This window comes from Lagenorhynchus albirostris, chromosome 20 (genome assembly GCF_949774975.1).
Source record: "Lagenorhynchus albirostris chromosome 20, mLagAlb1.1, whole genome shotgun sequence".
NCBI classification, from domain to species: domain Eukaryota; kingdom Metazoa; phylum Chordata; class Mammalia; order Artiodactyla; family Delphinidae; genus Lagenorhynchus; species Lagenorhynchus albirostris.
This window is the reverse complement of record NC_083114.1, coordinates 39,122,279-39,148,103: the sequence shown is the minus strand read 5'-3', so window position 1 is coordinate 39,148,103 and position 25,825 is coordinate 39,122,279. Positions and strand designations below refer to the sequence as shown.

At 45.4% G+C, this 25,825-nt stretch overlaps 1 protein-coding gene and 1 pseudogene across 6 annotated transcripts in view; both read right to left on the bottom strand.

Annotated features, from left to right (window-relative positions):
• LOC132510943 (large ribosomal subunit protein eL19-like) overlaps positions 1-459 on the bottom strand; it is a 654-nt pseudogene extending 195 nt beyond the window's left edge.
• Positions 460-1,287: 828 nt separating this feature from the next.
• The window catches only part of CDK12 (cyclin dependent kinase 12), a 63,685-nt gene continuing 39,147 nt past the window's right edge, over positions 1,288-25,825 (bottom strand). For 2 of the 6 annotated variants that reach the window (XM_060132799.1, XM_060132800.1), the window contains exon 14: positions 21,879-25,824. In XM_060132799.1, the coding sequence (XP_059988782.1) occupies positions 25,112-25,824 (713 nt within the window). In that variant the 3' untranslated portion in view covers positions 21,879-25,111. Of the gene's footprint in view, positions 6,412-8,193; positions 8,293-12,135; positions 12,281-13,849; positions 13,961-21,878; position 25,825 lie in introns of those variants that run through there. The other 4 variants (XM_060132802.1, XM_060132804.1, XM_060132801.1 and 1 more) reach the window with 4 other exon arrangements.

Here is a 25,825-nt window from a genome sequence, read left to right as displayed (position 1 = left end):
CTTGCGAGCCTTGTCTGCCTTCAGCTTGTGGATATGTTCCATGATAATCCGCTTGTTTTTGAACACTTTACCCTTCACTTTCAGGTACAGGCTGTGATCACGTGGCAGTCAATCTTCTTAGAGTGACGGTATTTTCTGAGCAGCGGGCGCAGAATTCTCATCCTCCTCAACCAGGTTACCTTCTCGGGCATTCGAGCATTGGTAGCACCCTTTCTCTTACCTATGCCCATGTGCCTGCCCTGCCGGTGGGCCAAGGTGTATTTCAAGGAATGGACTGTCACAGGCTTCCAGATGATCAGCCCACCTTTGATCAGCTTCTGGATCTGCTGATGGGAGTTGGCATTGGTAATTTCATTAGTCTCATTGGGGTCCAACCAGACCTTCTTTTTGCCACAGCGGAGGACACCAAAGCCAAGCCTTTTCTGAAGCCTGAGCATACTCATGCCTGCGGCCGCAGCAGCAAAACCATTTTTGATTCCACTTTGCTTTCCCCGAACCATGTCCCAGACACTGAGCCTGCCCAAGGGGTGTGTGTATGTGTGTGTGTGTGTGTGTGTGTGTGTGTAAATGACCTATAGTTCCCCACCACACTAAAATAAAATTAAAATGCTATTTCTCCCTTACTGCCCCCCGCCCCAGAATAGAGAGCTCACTTGTCATGGGACTCAACTTCCTCAGACCTCAACAGAGATACACTCAATTTCACATTTCCAAGGAGACCCTTGACCATTTATGCTCTGATGGACACCCAAAGGCTGAGTCCTCCCTTTCCTATTCTAGGCCCCAGGTCTGTGGGCAGATTGCTCATGGGCTCCATCCACTTCAGTCTTGAAGCAGCAAAGGGGAAACAATTTGAAGGGCATAAGCCGTATTGCCCCCTGCTTCATGACACTGATCTTCTAACCTATGAACCAAAGTTAGCTGTGAGGACCTGAAGTGGTCCAGGCTGCTCCAGTGCTCTTCCTGCCTCCGACATCTCTCTTCTGGTTCTGCCTATACCCTCTTCCCAGCAACCTTCGTCAAGGTCTGAGAAAGCCTGGCGTAGTAGAAAGAGCCCTACCGTCTTGAGTTCCAAGCTCTTCTTTGCCATTTAACAGCATGTGATTGTGGGAAAATCATTTACGATAAGCCTCAATTTTCCCTGTCTATGAAATGGAAATAATAATAGGTACCATGCCTGAAGGGTTAAGAAACACTCAGGACACCAAGTAAAACAGGCTCTTTCATTAATTGCTAGCGAGTACAAAGTGGGAGCACAAAGCGTTCCTTTTATAAAAAAATTTTTTATTGGCGTATACTTGACTTACAATGTTGTGTACAAAGTGTTCTTTAACAGGTGAATGGTTAAACTGTGGTACATCCATATCATGAAATAAATAAAAGAAACAAACTACTGATACATTCAAAAACTTGAGTGGATATCCAGAGACTTATGCTGAGTGAAAAAATCCAATCCTAAAAAGTTACATAGTGTATGACTCCATTTTTCGAAAGAAAAAATTTTAGAAGTGGAGGATAGATTAGTGGTTGCCAAGGGTTAAGAAGGGGGTGATGTAGGCGTGATTATAAAAGAGCAACATGAAGAATCCTTGTGGTGTTGGAACTGTTCAGTATCTTGACTGTAGTGGCAGATGTAAGAACTTACACAGGTAACAATATTGCGTAGAACTTAATATACACACATACACAGGTAAAACTGGGGAAATATGGATCGAACTAATGTCAGTATTCTGGTTGTGATGTCATACTATAGTTTTACAAAATGTTACTACTGGGTAAATGTGGGCAAAATGTACAAGGGATCTCTCTGTATTATTTCTTACAACTGCATGTGAATCTACAATTACCTCAATTTTTTAAAAAGGATATGATAGATTATTAATGTTTCTGCTGGGTTTAGGAGAAAGAAGGGGCTGCCCATGTGTTTCCATTGAAGAATTCCAAAGAGGAAGATTAAAAAATATTATTCTTATTATGGTACATCAATAAAGTGATCATACCTATGGGGAGGGCGGATATTTGTATCTGTTGACCCAATAATTTCACTTCTTGGAATTTACTATAAAAAAAATGCATGAAGGATGTACATCATGGTATTATTTATAACAGCAAATATGTCTAAATGATTAAAATAGTGGATGAGCTTTATACATCATAGCAGATCTAGGTGATGAAATACTCTATAGACTTTAAACATACTTAAAAAAATATATACACTGAGCACAATGCCTGGCAGTCAATAAATGGTAGTTCACTTTACTGGGATGTTCTGGGTATTAAAAGGCTAATATAGGTAAATGCACTTGACAAACTGTAAAGTGCTTGGCAAGTGCTCTGTGTTGCTATCTTTTGTTTTTTTTCTTTTTTGGCTGCACCATGTGGCATGTAGGCTCTTAGTTCTCTGACCAGGGATCAAACCCATGCCCCCTGCAGTGGAAGCACAGAGTCCTAACCACTGGACAGCCAGGGAATTCCTCTGTGTTGCTATCTTAATGGCTGTCTCTCCCAGCTCCACCCTAGATGAAGCTGTACTTCCAGGCAGAACACTACCTAAGGAACTCCTAGCTGGAGGCATGGGAATGGGGAAACTGACTTCTTTGGGAGTATGAGTCAAAGGATTGGGGCTACTTCTGTTCCAGGAGACTGCCACCCCCTGCTCCAAATCATCAGTAAAACTATGGACATTCTCCCCACCACACGCACATGCTCACATTTGGCCTATAATTCCAGGGGACTCATAGAGTCTTTGACTCGGTGTCAGCCCTGATGATTCCATAAAATTAATAGACTCTATTGTATCAACCACTGTTGACTGAGCACCTACTCAGTATCAGGCACTGTCCTAGGTACTTTACACACATTATTTCACTAAACTCTCTTCACCACCTTAAAAGGTTGTTTATCTGCATTTCACAGACAAGGACACTAGGGCTAAAAGAGGTTAAGCGACTTACCTAGGTGGCACAGCTCGTAAACGGCAGCATTGGCATTACACTCTAACCGCCACACATACTACATTTAGAAGAAATGAGGAGGAAACTGCGCTGAGGCCCACATCTGGAGGAGCCCCAGAAAAATACCCTTTGTTCTTCCAATGCCCCTTGGGTGGACACAGACTTAAACTCATACCAGGCAAAAGAAAAATCTCTGAAGAGAAGTAGGTCCATTCTGAAGTCTTATATCCCATGAGTAAGTTTTTCCATGTGTCTAACCTCTATCCTTTCTGCTAAAATCCAATCCCTTTTCCTCTCTTGTTTCCAGTGGGGATGGTAAATATATGACATGGTGCCCCTCCATGAAAGGTTCTGAGTCAGGAGGGGATCGAGGAATTTCTCTTTCCCCAGGACTACTGAGGCCTCAGTTCCCTTGGTCTCTTGGATCTTCCCCAAGGTATCAAACCAAAAGATGAGGAGCAGAAAATGGACCAGGAAGAAAAGCAGAGAGAGTAGCCTACCCAGACCAAGGAGACCAACTTGGAGGACGGCCTGGGACTCTTTCAGGACCTAAGTCCTGGGCTCAGGGTGAAGTTAAGGTGGTCAGTTTTCCCCACCAGGCTCAGCAGCCAGCTTCATGTTTGACATCTACCCAGCTGTGGAGGTCTGGCCAGCATCCCTCACGCCAGAGCCTCTTGTTTGTCGCAATGTGACATCTCTATAGAAAGGAGGGATCTGGGGCTTCTGCCACTCTGCATTTATTCCTTCCGTCTCAATACTACCTTGCTGTACTTGCTCAGGACCAGCCAGCCTAACGGGAGGAGCTTAGAGAATAATCTGAGGAAAAAGAATAATCTTATGAGGAGGAGGCTGGGATCCCAAGACTAGGTCCAAAGCTCTTTTCTCTCAACATGAGAGCCAGGAGGGAAACTGGGGTCTGAGTCTAGACATAGATTGGGAACAAGAGGTGTCTTCCCTCCCTCCATCCTTCCTTCCCTCCTCCACGCACTATTCTACCCTGCCAGGGCCTAAGCATGCTCACAGCTCACTTTGGCTTCCCTTGGCCCATCTACCTTATGGACAGGAGAGAGTTAAAGGCATGGTATGGGCAAGCTATAAATTTCCCATCAGTGTGGGGAGAGGAGGACTGTTGGCAGGGAGGGGGTTGGGCTGGGGGGGGAGGGGGAGCTGGGAAAAAGCCAGGAGGTTGTCTCTAGGTAACAATAAACACTGCAAGCAAGGAGCAGCTGTTACACTTACTCTCTCTGCATCACAATGCTGAAATAACACTAATAAACCAGTGTGCCCAATACACAGGCATATACGCATTTAGGGCCAAGCCCCACTGTACCCCTAGGGCTGCCCTTCGCTCCAGGTCAGGGGCCTTGGTGCCAGTGGACGTACCTGTCTTGGCCTGGCTATACTTATGTGGAGGATGAGGACCGGTGAGTCAGTCTCAGAGCCAGAGTGGCATTCTCAGAGGAAGGGGGTGATTCCAGGTTCAGATCCTGATGGCATTCACTGGTAGGAAGAGGTCAAATGGGGTAACTCTTGGCTGGGAGTTGGGAGGAGGGGAGGAGAATGAGAAAGAGAAAAGTATAGGGAACAGACAACTACTTACCATGTCTTCTCAGATTGGAGGGCATGAGGTAGCCAGGAGTGGAGTCAGCTGAAGGGAGGTGGAAGAAAAGGGGGACTGAGGAGAAGGTTTAAGAGGAGGAACACGTGGTATTGAGGAGTGATCCTTGTATCTCCTGGGGCTGAACTCCCTACACCTGCCTACACCCCACCTGGTGCACCCAGGCTCCCCCTCAGCACTTTTATACCAGAGCCAGGTGATATGTCAGTTCAGTTCAGGATTGGGCTTTATTATGGGTGTTCCAGCAGGGGCCCCTAGGCTCCTGATGCTGCCAGGGAGAGCTGGGGGAGTGGAGCTGATCCCATCTCCCTACACGAAGAGCAGCTGGTCTGTCCCTTCCTCCAATCAGAACTGTCTCTGGATCCCCAGGAGCATCCCGCAGAGGGCCCCTCATCCCAGCTGGACAGCAGAGCCGTCATCGGTGAAAGCAATAGAAATAGGCAAATGGAACCTTAGGCTCTGTCAGAGAACTCCCCTCCTATTCTCCTCTGAGGTTAGAAGGAGGATACCTATTACGTGTCTGGATACACTGGTATCCGAGATCCCTGTTCCCTTTTGCTGAAACAGGGAGGCCCTTGGGACTGTGGTCAGAAGCACAGCTGATTCTCCCGGTCCACTTTCTGGCCCTGTTCTGCTGATATGACCTCAAACACAGTAGTCTATCATCCCCTTGATTCAGAAAGTCAGGAGAAGATGCACATTGCCCACCTGACCTGTAAGGGAAGAGAAAATCAGCACCTTTGAAGATCATGGTTTCTGTTTCCAGCGAAAGAGTACTGAGACCAAGTAGTGGTAATCCTTCCAGGTTCTGGTCCTGTAATAGTGCCTTTTTCTTTTCTTTCTTTTTTTTTAATTTCTAAGTCGTACGGTGTCAGCTGGGTACCCAGACCTCTGGGCAGGTAGGTGAGAGTAGGGAGGAGTAACTGTGTCTGCCTGGAAAGCCCCTTTCCTGAAAGGTCCCTAGGAGCACTGAGCTGCCTCAGCACAGAACCCTCTGTGCAGCCCATGGATACACTGGGGCAAGAGTAACTAGCCTCTCCTATCCTTTCCTCACTGGGAAGCCTCTCCCTGGGAATGCTCAGCTTCCCTGCTATCTTCTCTCCCATTTCCCTCTCTTCTTTCTTAGCTGGGGCCTCTCCTTGCCCCACAATCCAGATGAGAGACCTCTATCCACGGCTCAGAGTGGGGGAGAAATGGGGTAAAAGAGAGCTCTAACAGGCCTGGACCCTCTTCCCCTCGGTTGTTTTCATGAGCCACCCCTGTTGCTATGAGCCACCAGAACCTTGAACTCAGGTGAGCTGCCAGCAGCCTTCTCCCTCCCCACAGCCACTCCAGCCAGGAAGATACGCACCTAAAGGGCCCCAGAGCCCACTGTCTTCCTACTCGCAGGGCCACAGCCCCCTCCTGCATCCCTAGGAATCTGCACCACAGACACACTGGGATGAGTTAGAAAGAAGTGCGACAGACCCCACCACACGCTCTGTGCTGGAGCAGAGGGCCAGCTGCCTGTACAGCAGAGCAGGATCACCAGCCAGGAGAGCCGGCACAACTTGGGCACAGAGCCTTGTTGGCATGTTAGAGGGGGCAGGGGAGGGGATGGGGTAAGAAGGCTGTTTCAGGAGCACACATCCCCTCCTGGCTCCCTCTCTGGGCACTGTTTCTTCTCCTTGGCTTCTCTCCCTGGGTACTGATGGACATCATGGCGCTGCCACCTCTGAAATATCTTCCTTCACTTCTTCCATGGCTCTGGGAGCTAGAGAGGGGATCTGCATGATAACCTTCGAGGTGTTGAGGTGGGAGGTTCAGACATCCAGCTCTCTCACCAACCAATGGGACACACTGAGGGAGAAGGAGGAAAGGAGTCCCATCAGAGTAAAAGCTAAACCCTGGGCCAGCAATGAGCTCCTCAACAATTCCCTCTTCTCTAGAGCGCAGGGGATTCTGGGTACCGCTACCTCTGCCTTCTACTTACTTCAAGTCTATCCCTCCTTCTCTGCAAAAGCTCAGGGTTTCTTCTGGATTCCAGAGTAGGCTCCAGGCTCTGACTCAAGGGCTGTAGATCTCATACCCTTGGCTAAACCTTGGGAGTATGAGGCAAGGCTGGTGGGGATTGAGGGGAGGGAGATCTTGTTCCTTAGAGAAACATCAAGAATTGAGATTGAATGCTTTAAGGGCCTTTTAGCCCCTCCGATATACCTCTAATCTTGGAGTAGGGGTGGACAAGGGGTGGGAAAGAGGGCCTAGAGAAAGCCTGACACCTCCTCTCTTTCTTCACTGCGTGCTCCTCCTCTGCTGCTCTCTGTTTCAGAGGAGAAGCAGCAGCTCTGAAACAGGAGCCATCTAATAACCCCCCTGAACAATACTCAGTATGAGCGGCCTGCCTTATGTTATGCAGCCAGCCCCACAGGCGGGACTACAGGCCTCAGTTTCCAAATTTCCCCTCTCTAACTTCTCTCCTCTTTCAGGCTTCTCCCCCATCTCCCCCCACAAGAGAATCTTCCTTTTCAACTCCCTGGCAGTTTTCCTCCCCCACCCCCACTTCTGCAGGCCCTTGGAAACAGGGGAGGAGCTAGATGGAGTCTATCCAGACTGTCCTGAGGCAATGCAAGGGGGCCCTTCTCATCTTGTTGGTAGTAGAAAAGGCAGAGAATTAGGTAGCCAAGGAGATGACCCTGAGTGTCTAAGACAGGGCAGGGTGAGTCTGGGGGCACTTAGAGAGGTGCATCTTGCTCTTCCCTAGGGACTCTGGGGATATTAAATGGTGTACTAAGATAGAGGAGAAGACAATTCTGGGAGTAAAGGATAAGTGTTGGGGGTTTGGAGGGTGTGACGAAGTTTCTACCCATACTGCTTTCCGCAACTTAGTCTCATGAAGCACAGAAAAAAGAATGTTGAATTTTTTGAGGAAGGAAGGAGATGCCAGGAAATGCCATCTTTGACAACTTGGTGGGCAAGCCACTTCTCTGCATCATTCTTTCTTAACTCTAGTGTCTGAATAGTGAAGGAGGTGGGGGTGGGAGATGGGGACAGCTGGAAATGTGCCCCTCTCTCCAGTGTGCACCAACACCGCATAGAGCCAGATGGGGCTTGACTAAGAGCTCTGGGCCATGGCACCGTGTGAATACAGGGACATTTCTGACTCAGCTTTCAGAGCCTTGAGTTTTAATTCTGTCTCTCTTCTTGGCTTAGACATGGGACAAGACCACTCCTCGCTACATTTTTTGGCATAATTTTCTCTAGCAGCTTATACTGCAGCAGAGAAACTTGTGACAAGATCTCAGAAAAAGCTCAATATTTAGTCACCATTGGGGGATTTATTTCTTGGTTAAGGAACTGGGGAAGTTAGTGTATTTCCTTCCCTGTGGACCTTTTAGAATATGGTAAAATCTCATGGGAGTGGGAGGTTATGGGGGATCTGTCTACTTGGAAGCAAGGGAATGGATGAGATGACCTCTGGAACAGGCTGTACAAGGGAAATGTTCCCCCAGTAATGCACCCACCTGACTCCCCTGAGTTGCTTCCAAGACTTAGGAGCCAGAGACGCGAGACTCCAAGCAATAGAGAATAATATTCTGCCTACCCTCTTCCCTTGACTTTCCTCCTCACACCCTACCTACTTACATTTCCCTGTGTTCCCAGGAACTCTCCAAATCCAGGAACAAAAGCAACTCCAGGGCAGGATTCAACTGATTTCCCTTCTCTGGGTCTCTGTTTTCACATCTGTAAAATGAATCGTTTGGCAAGATGAGCTCCAGCTTCTCTTCCTTACAACAGTAAGGGTCTATGATTCATACCCCAAAGGCACCAGCCCTCATTTGCATGCCGTTTTGCATGTAATCTCAACGGCACTTATTTTATGTCTAAACACACAGAAATATCTCTGAACCCTGCCCTTCTCCTCCCTGTCACCACAGTCTCTGGTTCTACGGTCCCTAGTTCCTGTCCTCCCCTTCAAGGACCTCAAAGCTCTGTCCCCACCTTCCTTTCACAATTTTACAGCACTCAGTGGGACAAGCTCAACCAAACAAAACCTCGGGAACAAGAAAACAGCCTTACCTAATATCCTGGCTGCAATTTTGGGGCCCCAAACTGAGTCAGCTGGTACAGTTCCATCCTTTTTGGAGGTCCTGGCCATTGGGGGGAAATCCTGGTACCTCTCCCCAGTGCCTCCCCTCCTCCTCCACCTTGCTATTCTCCATGCCAGAACGCAAAGTGGCCAGTGATTGATGGGCCTGGGTTCCTGGTAACCGCACCCAGTGGCCCAATCCTCCTCCCTTACCCAATCCCTCCCCTGTCCCTATTCAGAGATCAGATTGTCTCATGTTGGTCCCTGAGGTCCCATTAATTAAAAATACATCCAATTAAATGGCAGGTGAAAACGTGCTATTGGAACTCTCCACCCCCCTGCCCCAGCTTGGTCCTCCCCACCCCCATTTTAAGGCTCAGCTGTGCTTTGAGCTGAGAAAAAAAAGAGAGAGAGAGGAAGAAAGAGGGAGAGAGAAGAGGAAGACATAGAGGTGGGGGTATTCGGCGGGGGAGCTATTTGAACTTCTGCCAGGGTAGCATGTGCCAGCCTGGGAGGGTGGCACTGTGCCCTGGTGTCTAATTTCTGGAGGTGTGAGTAGGTTCAGTCAGCTGGGTACCCACTTCCATTTCCCTTAAAGGGGCAGAGGGAAGTCAAAGGGTGTGTCTAGCTATACTGCCCTCCTTCTGGGCTTGGTGAAGGAAGGAGTAGAAGTATAAATGGTAGAGGGCCCTTAAGAGGGGGTGTGATGTTCAGGGGTTGGGAGAATCTGAGGCTTCCGTTCTTGGCATATCCCTGCTCTTCCCTGAACTGCAAAGAAGATAACGAGAAGCTGTTTGGGACCCAGGTGGCAGGGCATGGCTGTGCTCCCAAGCCAGGCTGTACCTACCCCTGCCCACAGGAAAGCTGAGAAAAAAACGGAGCGATGAAGGAAGGAGCCATAATTTGGGTGGGAGCAGATGGGTCAAATAGGATAAAATATACAAGCATGTACATTTGTGTGGGCAGCACCTTATAGGTAAGAGGATCTGGAGGGACTTGTCCTATTTGCCCTTTCTCTAGGCAAAAAGAAGCAGCAGTAGTGTGAAGTCACCTCAAACTGGCAGGCTGTGAGTAGGGCATCTCTGCTCCTCCACATTTATGGTGTCCCCAGCATTTTGTCAGGTAAGGCATCAGCCCCACCCTCCACCCCTCTAAAGCCCTCTGGCCCCAAGCAATGCAAAGCTAGTAGGCACTGAGAGATGTTGGGAGAGGAGCTAGGAAAAAAAGGGTGGTACTCAGAATCCAGGCAGTAGTGGGGGTATCTGCCGACTGAGGGCCCCCGTCTGGCCTCCTTGGCAGCCTCAGTACCTCCTCACTTCACTTTAACGCTAATTGGAGATTTTAATCTGCACTGCTGAGCTGCTCGGGGTGCTGGGGGGAGCGCCAGCTGTGCAGCAATTCCAGCAGCACCGACTGTTTAATCAAGCTGTCCTCCTGGGGAGGGGCCCTCGATCATGGGGGTGGGAGGGGCCCTCGATCATGGGGGTAGGAGGGAGGAGGAGAACCTCTGTCACCTCCCTTAGCCTGTTCAGCCTGGAAGGGCTTCATGGAGACTGAGGGTCAAATATGGGATACCTCATCCCCATAAGGGCTCCACGGCCACTTGGATCCCTAGCGGAGACATTACACAGTACGGGGGCAGCATGAGGATCAAGGGTCAGAGCAGCCGCCCTCCCCATGCTGCTTTCTGAAACTACTGTCGTCGCAGCGCCCCAGAGTGGCCTGGGTGTCCTCCAGCCATTCAGGTGGTAAACATCCTCCAGACCATCTTGAGGTCTGTGGGTTTGTGCTGGGGGAGGTGACGGGGGCATAGAAGACTGAACTTTCCTAGTCTCTCAGTCTCTCTGAGAGAGTCCTCTCCCCAAAACTCTTTCCTAAGAGAGCTAGTTCTTTAAGAGCTACTTCTCTTAAAACAATTGTAAGAGATTTTCCAGATACCTCCACCCTCTGGGCCAGAAAGAGACTGTCTTAGAGGCTGGGGACAGTGGGGTGGACAGCTGGAGCCTGCTACACCTTGAAGGAGAGAAACACATGTGCAAGGTGTTTTGTGACTAGAGCTAGGGGGCTTCCCAGGTTCAGCTGGGAATATAGTGACATGTCAGTCTACTAGGGAAGAGCATTCAGGGTCTCAGGCCATTTTTAAGGAAGAAGAAGTGAAAGAACAACTAATTATTCTTCTGGCTCCTTGGGCCCCTGGTCTCAGGCTCTCTGGGGGGTGTTTCTGACCCCTATCTTGGAGAAAGATCGCAGAGTCCCCCTCTCCCCTCACCCAAACTCTGTCTGCGGAGGGGCAGGAGTTTTAATTGGTCAGCAGTGCCCTCGTGTGGCAGAAACCAAGACTGCAGCCGCCCAAGTGGACCAGCAGCTTTGAGGGATCAGACATCCAGGTTGACAGAGAGGTAGGCAGGGTACCCCAGGTGCCCAAAGCTTACTTACTGCTCAACCACTTCCAGAGACATTTCCTACTTTCTAACACCTACTCTGTCCCTCCATCCATCCCATCCTAACTGCTTCACCTCCAACTCAAGGTATATGCCTACCGGGGGAGGGAGCACCTTACCCAGACCTCGCGCTTATTTAGGCCTGCTGCTTGTGCTGTCTGGATTGCAGGGGTGAGAGGGGCATTGCTGAGAGATGAGACCTAAGGTCAAAAGGGTAAGCTGATGTCAACTCCAGTGGCAGGAGAGGCTCTGGCACCCCTGCCAACTCCCTATAAGTGCCAGACAAGAGCTGCCACCCGAGCTCAAGACAGAGTATTACCTATTGCTGGGTTCTTCCCTGTAGCAATCTGTTCGCTACCCCCTGGAGGGGTCTGGGAATGAATATGGAGAGACTCTTAGAGTCTGAGATCCTTGTCCTCAGGAATGGACACCAGATAAAACCTTTCCCTCAAAAGATTCAAGTATTCCCCAAGGATGCCAGGCCACTGGACAGAATGCACATCTGGACTTCAGGCTTTCAGCTCGAAGAGAAGGGTTGCCTGTCATTAGACCCTTCCCCTCCAGTGTCAAATACCAACCATTTACTGTTTACTGTTCCCTTCTTTCCACATGCACTAAATGGGGGAAATGTATTTGTTTTGTTTTGTTTTGTCTTTTTGCGGTACGCGGGCCTCTCACTGTTGTGGCCTCTCCCTTTGCGGAGCACAGGCTCTGGACGCGCAGGCCCAGCGGCCATGGCTCACAGGCCTAGCCGCTCCACGGCATGTGGGATCTTCCTGGACCGGGGCACGAACCCGTGTCCCCTGCATCCGTAGGCAGATTCTCAACCACTGCGCCAGGGAAGCCCGGGGAAATGGTTTTAAACTATAGAAAAGGGGGTAGAGAGTTAACGTTAGGAAGGGCTCTCTAAAATTTAGGGCTGGAAGTCACCAAGGTGGAGAGCTGAGTCACAGAGGCCTTCCCCTTGTTGGAGATATTTAACAACAGAGAGAAATAGTCCCAGGGAGAAATATGACCCTGTTTAGGGTTGGTGGGTAGGGAGAGGAGCACACCTACCTGGCAGCAAGAAGGGTAGGGGTAGGCATAGTAGGTTGGTGACCTGCCCAGGTCTAGGCATTGAGGATGGAAATAAGCAGGCTGGCAGACCTCTACTTCTCGTGTCTTTGCACAGTGTTTGGACAGGGGGGATCTCCCATCAAACCTGGAAATGATGTGGAGAAGCTGATGAGAGGTAGTAAGAAGGGATATCAATGCCCTACCCTCACGCAAAAGAAAGAAAGAGAAAATAGCTTCTTGGGGAAAAAGAAAGCAGGACTATGTGTACGTATGAGGTGGTGGGTGAGTGGGGCAGGTGCTGTAGAGAGGCTGAGAGTAGCCAATATCAGCATCACACTATTGAGGAATATTCATTAGCACAGCTGTGGCCAAGAGAAAAGAACAGGAATGAAATGACCACAATGCCAATTGACAGGGTTACCCACTCCAGCCAGGAGGGAGGAATTGCTAATCAGAAGACAGGACACCATCATAGGGTCAAGTAAAAAGCTAAGGATCTCCCAAGGCAATAGAAATAAAAGCAAAAATAAACAAATGGGACCTAATCAAGCTTATAAGCTTTTGCACAGCAAAGGAAACTATAAACAAAACAAAGAGGCAGTCTATGGACTGGGAGAAAATATTTGTGAATGATGTCACCGATGAGGGCTTAAGTTACAAAATATACAAACAGCTCATACAACTCCATAACAAAAAATCAAAGTACCCAATGAAAAAATGGGCAGAAGACCTAAACAGACATTTCTCCAAAGAAGACATATAGATGGGCAGTAGACACGTGAAAAGATGCTCAACATCACTAAGTATCACCTCACACCAGTTAGAATGGGCATCATTAAAAAGTCTACAAATAACAAATGCTGGAGAGGGTGTGGAGAAAAGGGAACCCTCCCTACATTGTTGGTGGGAATGTAAATTGGTGCAGCCACTATGGAAAACAGTATGGAGGTTCCTTAAAAAACTAAAAATAGAGTTACCATATAATCCAGCAATCCCACTACTGGGCATAATATATCCAGATAAAACTATAATTTGAAAAGATACACGCACCCCTATGTTCGTAGCAGCACTTTTTACAATAGCCAAGACATGGAAACAACCTAAATGTCCATCGATAGATGAATGGATAAAGATGTGGCACATATATACAATGGAATATTACTCAGCCATAAAAAAGAATGAAATAATGCCATTTGCAGCTACATGGATAGACCTGGAGATTATCATATTAAGCAATGTAAGTCAGAAAGAGAAAGACAAATACCATAGGATATCACTTATATATGGAATCTAAAATATGACACAAATGAATTTATCTATATAACAGAAACAGACTCCCAGACATAGAGAACAGACGTGTGGCTGCCAATGGGGAAGGGGGTTGGGGGGAGGGTTGGATTGGGAGTTTGGGACTAGCAGATGCAAACTATTATATAATATATAGAATGGATTAAATAACGTCCTATTGCATAGCACAAGGAACTATGTTCAATATCCTGTAATAAACCATAATGGAAAAGAATTTAAAAAAAAAAGCTAAGGAAACTCCTCTGGACATCTTTGGGTATAAGAACTTCCCTGAGACTGTGTGTGTGTGTGTGTGTGTGTGTGTGTGTGTGTGTGTGTGTGTGTGTGTGTGTGTGTGTGTGTGTGTGTGTGTATTAATCCCTTACAAAAGCAGGCCAGTGGCCTCTGATTGGCTTAAGGTCCCTACCTGGCCTTAAAGTCTGTGAAAGAGACTGAATTTTGCAGGGGTCCGGATGTCAGGTAATTGATGGACATTACCAAATTCCTCAGGGGCCATCACTCCTACTGCTGCTGCCACCTGTAAAAGAAAATTCAGGTTATATTAGAAATGAGATAAGGGATTAGACACCAAAAAGGGTCTATGGGCTTTCACCCAGGGAGCATGGCCTTGGTAGGTAAAGTGATGGCGATGGTCACCACTCTTCTAATTCACAGAGCTGAGAAGGATTCTGGTGAACCTTAAGTATGCTCCCAAAGAGAGTTGTAAGTGTTCTAAGATTCCTCGCTCCAGGGAACTAGCTCCCAGTCTGATAAAGTAAAAAACCATGGTTCCTATACTTAAAAGTTAGGAATTCAACAGAAATAGAAGCTGTGAAACCCAGAATTATAAAGGGCAACGAAGGTTCAAGGCTAATGGAAAGTTAATGCAAGAAAGTGACTCAAAGGAGGGCATCTAGTTTTAGATCAGATAATCAGATTGTATTTGAAGCCTCTCTTGTCCAAAACAGCTTCTTGAAGAAAGGCTCAGAGGCCAGAAAAAGGTCCTATGAGATAGAAAGGAGGTTTGTGGGACAGCAGATTTGATGCAATTTGGGCAGGTAGGTCTATACACTCCCTGTGTAGGGATTAATCTGCACGGGGACCAACTCCACATTCCTCCTGTGCTATCAACCAGGGTGTGATGGAGAAAACGTAAAGATATGTACTGGGATCTATATGTCAAGAGCAGTCAATACTCATTTTGCAGCCTCCCGGCCCCTCTGACCCAGACCTATAATTCTTTCTATCTCTAAACTGCCTTACTCCCTCCAAGATACTGCTTCCACTTTAGGAACTCGTTAGCATTCCCCTCCCTGCACGTCAGTAGCTCCCAGACTCATGCTCAGAAAATAAGCATTGGAAGGGACTGTAGAAACATCTGGGAGAGGTCCAAAGAGGCGAGGGGAGTCTCAGTACCAGAGTGAGATGACTTTAGAACCTGCTGTGCATGTCAGTCCATTGAGCACACTATTCAGGGCTTAGGTCATTGTGGAGCACACCACCCTCCTTCCGCCCCAACAAAGGAGAAAACCAACCCAAAGCTAAATAACAGGGGGGAGGAGTACAGCCCCACCCCCATTTGCCTGTAATCTCAGAGAATATTTTATTTTACTCAGAGTTCTATAATCCCTTCTCTCATTCAGCAATTCCCCTTAGTTTCCCAGCAAGTGAGGTGTTTTCTTTCTCCTTTCCTTCTGATTTTATTTTTCAATATAGCTGTATTATAATGCAAAGGAGCCTGAGTTGAGCTTTGGGGTAAATTCCTCACAATGCCTCTGAGGATCTCTTCCCTACTATCCAACCGCCAGAGATAGTTGGCAACAAGCTCCTAGAACTATGGTGTAACTCTGAGGCATCAGGATATTTGGCTGTGGCTTGCCACTTGCTTCCCAACGAACCAGAGTTCTTGACTCTAAATAAAATTACAGTTGTACAATTTTCATGTCATTGAAAGATTAATCTTTGAGGTAAAAATATATAAAGCTTCTCAGTTTTTCTACTAATTTTTTTAAACCTAACTTTCCCCCTCAATCTGTCCTTCCCCCCTCAAAATCTCACAGCCCTACCTTCCTTTCTGGAGGAAGCACAGGGCTGTCAGGAATTGATGCTCTTGGATTCTAATCTTGGCTGGCTGCCACTAACTCACTGTGAGACTGTGGACAAGGCATTTCCCTTCCCTAAGCCTCAGTTTCTTGCTCTGTAAACTGAGAAGTTGAATTAGGTGGTCTCTAGTTCCCTTTCTAGCTCTGGCCATCTATGATTCTATCAGGAAGAAGACACAAGTGTCCTTCCATCAGGAAGTGAGATATTCCTGCCCTTCACACCTTTCTCTCAGGGCCACTGCATAAAGAAGCTCCCCTGTAGATGCCTGCCTTTCTCATGCTGGCTTAACTAAAGGGACAAATAAGTGAGTTCCAGCAGGAGGCCAAACTCCTCTGATTATGAAGAAAAGATGTTAAAAAGGTGATCTAATTCTAACCTTGAATCTTGAAAGCAGATAGGAGAAAAGGCAGGTATGTGGCAGGAAAGAGTATGACAAGCATGCCCCCCTAACACACTGAGCACACTCACCCTAGGGAGCCCCGTATAACCAGTGACTGCTTAGCCAACACAACTGTGTGTGGATGGAAGAAGAAAGCGAGGACATGTGTAAACACTTCAGGAGCATAGACGTAAATGTCCGATCAATGCATATACACTCACTCCTGTTCTCTCCTACTTAGGCCTATACATGCCTTGTAAGAAGCTATAGTGGGAGGGGACACCACATCCCAGTCTTCTCCCTCCCCAAAGTCAGAAAGGAAGAGACAGTGAGACAGGAGATACTTGGCTTCCTATAAATTGTTTTGTCCTTCCTCACAGCTGCAATCAGAAGCTAAGGGCTCCCGCAGGCCTTGTTCTGATCTGCTGCAGGCAACAGAGGGTTTTTGAAACCGAGAGGACTTGGCTGCGGCCCCGTTTCAGCTGCCATTGGGGCTGGCTAATGGGCTCATTCGGGAAGACCCCCGCCGGCTGCACTAAAGAGTCCCCTGCCGACCCCTTCCCCAGTCCCAACCCAATTAATAAATGGGGGCTCCCACTTTATGGCTCTGGGAGCAGGAACCAGAGATACAAATGACCCCCAGGGAGGGAGAGAAAAAGGCCTTCCAAGAATCAAGCCAGAGAATTGTGCATCCACAGGCACATGCTGCCACAGGCTAGTCCTATCCCATTTTCAAAGCATTAAAGGGGAAGAAACTGGCAAAAAAACTGTATTTTCTTTCCCAGATCCAGAGTGGGATAGCATTCCTGAAGTCTGCGGGTACACCCCAGGAATAAACTCTCTTTCACTTGGTTCTCCAACCTGAAAAAGGCAGAGTGCAGGTGATCATCTGGGCACATAGCATGTGCTCAACTATTTTCCAGGGGCTGTGCCTCCTCCTAGACTCCGCAATAATGAACATAGACATAGTCCATCAATTGGTTAATAAAGTAAACACTTTCTACTTATTAAAAACAAAGCAGCTACCTCTTTCCAAGTTCTCATCACCATCAACAGCATAAATACGTCCTGGGGTTATCATCTTCAGCCTATCTTCTATTCCTCCCCTCACATCCAAACTATCATCAAGTCTTGCTAATTCTACTGCCCCCTCTCTTTCATCTCCTTCCCCTTGTCCTACTCTAGTCCTGGCTCTTGGGGCCTTACATCTGGTTAAGAACAATAATATCCTAGCAAGCTTTCCTGCTTCCATGACCTAGTATAGCTGCAAAAGGCCTCAACGTCATATTCATCTCATCATGCTCTGCTGTGTTACTGCTTACCAAATCAAATTCAAATTCCTCATTCAGGCCAACAAGATTGCTCCTCCAACTTCGGTTCCTAATATTCCTTTCCCGTACTACCCTGACTACTCCACTCATAGCCCTCTGCACAAAACACATAAGCTTTCCATAAGTTTTCTCCCTCTGATCACCTTCCTCTCTTCTGTTTCATGTCCTCTATCCTCATTACCTTCGAGGAATCTTTTCTGGTTAACTCCAGTTTTTCTGATTACTTCTTTGCTTTGGTTCCTTCTGTACTATGTTACTATTTTATTTTATAACCTGCATTAATGTACTTATTTCCCTACTTCCCACCAGGTATAAGCCTCATCTCTCACTAGACCCAGAAGCTTCCTAAAGTTGGGACCCTCTCATCATCTTCCCCAGAAGTTGCCCTGTACTCAGGACATGATCCAGCTAATGATATTACTGCTCCCCATAGAAGCAGCCCTCATGGTATAATTCGGGATATCATATCAAACAACTACAAGAAATACAATCTTATTCTCAATGTCAGTTTTCAGGCTGCCACCTACCCTTACCAACATTGAACATGACTTCAAAGTGTGTTGCAAAACAAAACAAAAACCTAAAAAAAATATATATATACAGTAACCATAGGATTTTGTTTATCTTCTTAATTCATAGTATATATACTATTTTTTTAAGACCCCTTAGGATGAGAAGCCCCATTTTGTTCCCTATTTCTAAGATTAATCCTATGTTCTCAGGTCATGACCTGATTTTCTAGAATGAAATCAATCCCAGAGGCAATAGTAATCTTGTTTCCTACCAGCCTTGTCTCTAGCCTGCCTCTGACCCATCACATTTTTGGAAGGTACCTAGGAATAGAGAAGTTATTCATGAGTCTCTCTCAACTACTTAGCAAGTACTTCCTTAGATTAACCTCACTCTCAAATGTTGACTCCACTTCCTCTAGTTTAGCCCTGTGTGCTTAGACAGGCAAAAATTATCTGCCACCCCCCTTTATCTCCTACATATTGCTCAGGACAATAAGGATTTGCCTTTTATTCTTTCCATCCCTTGGCCTCAAGGTGCTTAATAATCCAGATAATAAAAGCAAAGGTACTATGGTATCTGACACAGTAGGTTCCAGACAACGTTAGTTCCCCATTCTTTCCCTTCTTCCTCCCAACACTTTCTCAACCGTTTTGGGTCTGTTTTTTCACTGGCTAACGACGGCACTGAACTAGACAAATTAATGTCCTTTTGTAGCTCTAACATTCTGTGACTCTAATTCACATCTTCTGGTTTGTTTGCTCTTCTATGCATCATCCTCACTTGGGTCTAATGCAGGTTGACCTAAAACATACAGAACCACTTGCAGGAGAGTTTTAGAACTCCAAAAATACAAATAATTTTTAGCTTGATGCATCCATATCATTTCCTTCTTATTCCTGAAATACTCTCTTGAACTACATAGATAGCAGTGCTAAGAAAAATGTCCTTGATATAAATTATTTGCTTAATATAATCTAGCTTCCCTTGTGAAACTGTCTGCAGAGCATCCCCCAGCTTAAGGGTTCCAGGCTCATCCTCCAACCATAAAGGTAACACTACTGTAATCAAGGGGACACTTTACTCTTTAATGGGGCTTCCTTGAAATGAATTGTGAACCTTTAAGGCACTTATCCCCTTTCAGTACCCCAACAACAATTTTTCCTTCCATCCTCATATCTGTATCTCTTCTTTATAAGCAATGATACACTGTTTCTTTCTGCAGCCCCACCCCCAGACTCCTCTGGTTCTCCCTTCTTTCCCTTATTTCCATCTCCTTCTCATATTGCTTCATTTTATATGAGGTCTTTGGTCCCCTAACAGAAATTGCAAATACTGATACAAGGCCAAACCTAGAAGTTCCTGAATTTATAAAAGGGATCAGACTCCTAGGCTTTCTCTAGGTCTCTGAATTCAGCCTCCTTTCTCCAGGGCCAAAAGCATTCAAAACTGCGTTAGCCTTGGTAGGGAGGGCTATCTGTCTACAAGCTGATCCTCACCAAGGGTGTCCCTCATCAAACACAAGAGGAAGAAAGATCCTCTCCTTGAGACAACCCATCAGGCAGGCGCCTTCAATGTAGCTTTGCTACATTATAGCCTTTTTAAGGTTTCTCCATGTTGACAGCGTCAGGGATGGTTTGGCTCGGATACAATGTCCTTCATTCTTTTAGAGCTATCAATATTATCTTCAGGTTACAACTATGCCAGAGCAAAACATCCCCAAATCCATCTATTTCCAGGTCCTAGGGAACATATGTCTGAATGAATTTACTTTATGGCTATACCCTCTCATTCCAGAGAAGTATGATGTGGCTGAAGGCTGCATATTGAGAAGGCTTGGCTAACAACTACCCACCTAGGGAGTATTAAAGACTAACTGCATATCAGCCTCTTTCTCTCAGCCTTGGACTAGCAATTCTTGAGACAGAGATATGAGAGCAACCCAGTGGTCCAGTGTTTTGGCAACCTAGTGATTAAATCACCAGGACATCAAAGCAACCCTCATCTGCTTTCTCAAGGATAGCAGGGCCCTCTTTTCATCAAGCTTTACTTCCTATAGACACCATCTGCAACCGAGCTTCGAAATGTTATCAGCAAAAGCAACAGTCTCAGGATATGAGGGAAGAGAATGAAGAAGCAAAGGTTAACCAGTTAAAGAATCTCTTGTACCCCACACAACATATATTAAAAGCTCCTTTCATAGCTTTTAGCAATAAGAAAGTTATCTTACTTTCTCCTTCACCTCTCACCCCATTAAGTTGAGGATTTGGAATAGACATTTGTCTCCTGAATTGCTTCTCACTACCCTTCAAAACTACTAAGCAGCAATAACTCTAAATACCCTGCAGGGTTAATCAATCAATATTTCTGGCAGGACTAAAGCATGTGAGTTGGGTAGTGAGTTGGGAGAAGAGAGAAAAATAGGAAATGAAAGGAAGTGGGTGGACAGGAGATGGAGAGATAGCTGCACATGGTGAGGAGTGGTAGAGTACCACCAGTAATTCCTTTAGGTGTCATACCTCCCCCAACTGGCTTGGAGTATACTCTCACTTGAGAGTATTCCTAAGGCTATATAGGAACACTAGAAATGCCACACCTGGACAGTAAAATTAACCAAAGTGTCCAGGAATGCTCACCTTTCCTCTCAGGACAACCAGAAGACTCAGCAGTTCCATTTTTCCCTTGGAATGTTTGAATATTTACTCACTTGAGGAACTCCCCACTTCCATTCCACCTAGCCGTTCAGGATGACTAAGTTGTGAACAGAGAAGTAACTCAATACCAAAAAAAAAAAAAAAAAAAAAGGCAAGCTATTGGGCAGTCTTTAGTAACAATGTAAATCCCAGTTCAGCACAAAGAATATTAACTGTTAACTTCCTTGAGGCATTAACCTTACCACACAGTTAAGGATGCCTGTCTAGGAAAAGATAGTGCCCAAGAAATTTAGGTACTGAACAGTATGGCTTCTACTTAGAAATAGCCTTGAGTGTGATAGAGAAAAAAGTCCAGGTTAGTTAGGTCCTCAACTTTCAGGCCCAGAATTGAAGACAGCCATTGCTATGAAGTGGAAACAATATTCTCTACTAGGTTGAAGTTCACACTCCTAGTCATGAACTTGCAGTACATAAAGATCAAAAACGAATTCCTTTTCTCTGGAGGGTAACAAGGAACACAGGACTCCAGGAAGTGGAACAATCTTGAGCCCTCCATTCTCCTTCTGGGTAAAGACATGACAGCCCACAGGCAAGGAAACATCTTACTTAAACTGTGGGGATTCAAAAACAAGCTGGCAACCCTCATCATCACGTTTTTGAATCAGATTTCTTCCCAATTTCCTTGTGCTGGTGTACCCCTTAACCTTGTATGATTGCTTACCCCACTCACAACTTCCTGATACCTGTTCTCCCCTCTTGCTGTCTCCTGATGCTTTTTTTTTTTCCTGTCCTCTGCCTACTTATGTCATAACTAGCAGGACTGTAGCACATATTACAAGGGAACGTTTAGTCCCCAGTGTCCTAAACCATGAAAGGGAAGGGAAAGCAATTTTCTCATGTGGAGACAGGAAAAGATTTTGGAAATAATAGGAATTTTACCCTTATAAATAACTTCTATTTACTTCCTGGATTGGCAATGTATCAGGAAATCTCAACAGAACTAGCAACACTAATCCATCCCCATGCTGGCCCTACTCAAGGCAACACAGGAACTGGCGTGAGGGTGAGAGTTTCTGATTTAAGAGACTATTTTTTTTTGGTCTAAACAGCTTCTTACCAACTTCTCTTGATGACAGTTGAGCTCAAACCCACTTACCTCTCCTTTCAGGAGGAGTCAGGGTACATGAAGCTCAACTCTTTTGATGGCCTAGCACCATCATTACTTTTGTACAACTGTTTTTTACTTTAGAAAATCACATCTTATGATTTCCCCCAATTCTTTATTCTCTAGTTCCTAGTCTAGTGTTTTGAAGCACCTCTTCAAATCCTGAGAACTTTTTTTTTGTGATAATTTATGAGTCTACAGAGATTCTGAGACAAAGAACCCCTAGGATAAAGTGGAGGAGAAATGCCCTTTATACATATAATTAGATCTGCTCAAAGGGTACAGATTAAGAAGTAAATGCAATGGAGCAAAAGTGGTATAGTAACAGGAAATATTTAATTTTCCAATCTCCACTTTCCATTTTTATAAACTGAAAGAAAAAATTTAATATATTACAAAATATCTATACATAGACAAGGTAAACCCGATGGGGGGCAAAAACAAGAGAGAGAAAGGAATACAGTGTCAGGAACCTAAATCAGGGAGAGAGGTGGCAACTGACACTTTTCTGATGCAGCATTCTCTCTCAAAACCTGCTGGTAACCATTTTAGTACTGTAACTATATATGCATATTACACACACACACACACACACACACACACACACACACACACACACACACACACACACACACACACACACACACACACACACACACACACACACACACACACACACACACGGCTGGGTGATGTCTATGGAATAAGCTAACAGAAATCCTACTTACAAATTTGTGCTAACTGCCCTGCTTTTAAACATATAGATCTGATGTTTTCAAATCCTTATTGTTCCCATGGACAGTTGAAGGAAAAAACTAAAGAAACTGGGTCAGGCAAATTTGTTTTCAAAACACAAAAATGATCATGGTCAAACCAGTTTTGCCTCTCATTCGTGAACAGAATCAGACTTCTCATCTGTTCAAAATAATGTATTTAATGGACAATATCTCCCATGGTTCAGTAACTAAAACCAAAACCACTTTTGAATATAACTGGGTTTGTAATTTTCTAATAGCCAAGCAGAAATTCTGCCAAACCTGTACTTCCATCACGTTTATAGATAACATAGCTGAAAAATTAGCAAATACCTCTTCTTCCTCCAGACAGATTACAGGTTGTTTCTTTGTCCCTCCGCCTTTAGAAATAGTCCAAAATATTTTTTTTTCTTTTTAAAGGTTAGACTCCCAAAATGGGGGTGGGGGTTGAGATGGGATCATACATACACAAACACACACACACACATACTCACCCCCATCCCTAGTAGTAGGGATGGGGGAATGGAGACTTAAGTATATTATTTAGAGTATTTGGCATAATTAAAAATAAGGGGTGGAGAGGGAAAAACACTATTGATGACTGCTGATAACCAAAATACAATTAAAATATATAGAGAATTTTATTCATATTTGATGGGAAACCGATTTTTCTCACTGGATACTTTTGAAAGTATCCAAGGCTTAAGTTCTTTAATCAAAAATGGGAGAGCAGGGCTCAATGACTCTAATTCAAATATTCTAAAATATAAAGGCCCATGTCTGAGGACTAAGAAGTCAACAGACAAAAGGTTCAGATGAACTTTAATGCAATTTACCAATAGCATGTCAGTGAGCCTAGCAAATCTAATCGGACACACTGGTATAAAAAGCCATCAATGCCAAAATGGCTAGAAGGTTCTCTTTTTAATCAGTGTTTGGCCCTGAGGGCAAGGCCAGACCAAAACCCAGAGAATAATAAAGAAATGCACACACCAAATATCTGCCTATTTCAGTAACAGGGGAAAATAGTCTTCATGTAAGTATCAGAAGAGGGTTCTTCTTTCATTTCTTTAAAGTTTTTTTTTTGTTGTTGTTTTTGTTTTATTTTTTAATTAACGCACCTCTCTCTTACAAGTAGTGTTTATTTTTTAATATAAGAACTTGGCATTGAAACATGAAACTTTGAGTTGAGGTCTGTAAACTATTCTCCAAGAGGCTGAAACGTATTTGCCTTTTCTTTGTAAAACGGGACTAACCTACGTTTCACAAAGGTCTAGGTCTGTGCAGATAATTTATTTAAATGTTTATGTTTTTAAAACACATTATATGCTGGTACTCACACAAAACTGGAAGCCAGAATGAGAAACCTCCCAGGTTATCCCACCCTGAAAGCCTTTCCCTCTTCCATTTTGTTTATAATAAGGCAAAATTCTTGCCATGAAGTCATAATTTAACCCCTTTTACCAAAACCAAAATCAAACCTCTCTGGAGGAAAATCCCTAAAAGAATTGGCAGGATATACATGCTGAGATGTGTATATGTCAATACTGTTCTTTCTTATGGTCTGCTCTTTTAAAATTATTTTTTAAAAAAAGGTCTCAGGTAGTGATACATCTTCAGAAAAATATCCACCCTAAACTAAGTTACATTTCCATGTATTTTCAGGATGTATTTTTTTCTCTTTGACAATATTACAATGCTCTGTTTCAAAGGTTTTTCTTGACATAAAAATATATGCGTAAACAATATGTATGCTAACTGATCTTAGTAGCCCTCCATGTATGGAGGCATCATCTCCTATCCTAGCTCAGCAGCAATGTCCTAGGCTGGTTGCATCTACAAATCAACTTCACCATCAGAACGTGGTTTTAAAAAAACCAAAAAACATTTTAGAATTGAAGATTTACAGAGAACAATATAGGAGTTTGAATTTCCTTTCCTTTATTTCAAAAAAAGTAAAGAATTATCCCAGGTTTTTGGGCATCTCAACAATTATTTTTTTCCAAACAAATGCCTCAAAAAAGAGAGGACAGAGAGAGAGAGCGAAAGAAAAACTATAAAGATGGGGTAAAAAAGGTAAGAGATGGGGTAAAGTCTACCTACTTGCCCAAGAACGCCACTTTCTACAACCTGCTTCATGTGCAGGGAGAGATAGGGCATGTCTTTTCTCAAAGTGGAGCAAACTTTAAGGACAAGCAATTTATTTGGAAAAAAGGTATGTTCAAGATGCTCAATGGGGTAAAAAAAGAGTTCACTTGAAAGCAAAAATGTGAGATGGTGGAGAGGAAGGAAACATTTATTTAAATCAGCCAGTCACTCTGTTTCCCTTATAGCAAAAGCCTAAGAGCAGCTCAAATTTTGTGAACACTATTCTCTTAAAAAAACAAAAACAAAAAACCCACAAAACTTTAAAAACCTAAAGAGAGCCTCTCCTGAACCATCTCAGAATTGAAACTGTTTCCTTTTTCTTCTGCTCAAGAAGTACAGGCAATGAACTAATTAAACATTTACTTTTCAATTTAATGACCCTCTCCGTATTCTCTACTTATATTTACTAGGTAGAGCTGAAGTAAATGTTCTGGCTATAGCCCATCCAGGGGGAACTGGTGCCAACATCACTATTTTATAAGTTGCTTGCTAGTGGCAAGTGAGCAAGAAATACAACAGACAGCTTTGCAGTAGCCAAATGCAGATGATTACCTCACTCTGGCAAATGATTTCATTAAAGGTTCAGAGGACTGGGTGGAAGGATGGATAGGGAAGGAATCGTTCAGGACTCTGAAGTCTCTGGGTTAGTAAGGAACTCCTCTCCCTCTTCCCCCTCTTGGAGGGACTCTTGTAGGCCCCCGATAGAGTTTTCCATAAGCAGAAGACTGAGCTGGGGCCCCCCAGTTAAGGCCTGCTCCTGAGCTGCTGGCCCCAGTGGTTCCTGGCCCCAGCTCCCCATAGTTTTGCAATTTGGTCTCTGCATGTACCACAGAGTTGCTGCTTCCCTCAGCCTTCAGGAATGGTTGCCCGACCACTGAGTGTAATGCTAAGGGGACCCTGGCAAAACGGAGGTCCTGGTCCCCTGGGAACTGCACTGACCCTGTGCCCTGGTAACTGCTAGACTCCCCAAGGTGGCTCACAGAGCCCGAGAAGGTCCTGTTCTTCACCAGGGTCTGGGCCAAGGATTCTGTCAAGGCTGGACCAGAGTGGCGTTCATCAGTGTCAGTGGCACTGAACCCTGTTTCAGGCCCATCATTGTTTCCGTAAGTCCTGTTGGGATGGGGTCGGGTGGAGTAATCCATTGGTCTCAAGGCCTGGTGCTCATGTGGCAGGTGGCCAGGAGGCTCTGCTTCAGGCTGGGATAAAAGTTGCAGCAAGGCGGCTGTCACGGCTGGGTTCAACTCCTGGGGGGCGCTGGAAAGATCGCCTTCAACCAGAGGGGGTGGAGGTGGCGGCGGTGGAGGTCCGGGGGGCTCAGGGGGCCTCTTCTCTGGTGGAAGAATGTGAGGAGGACATGC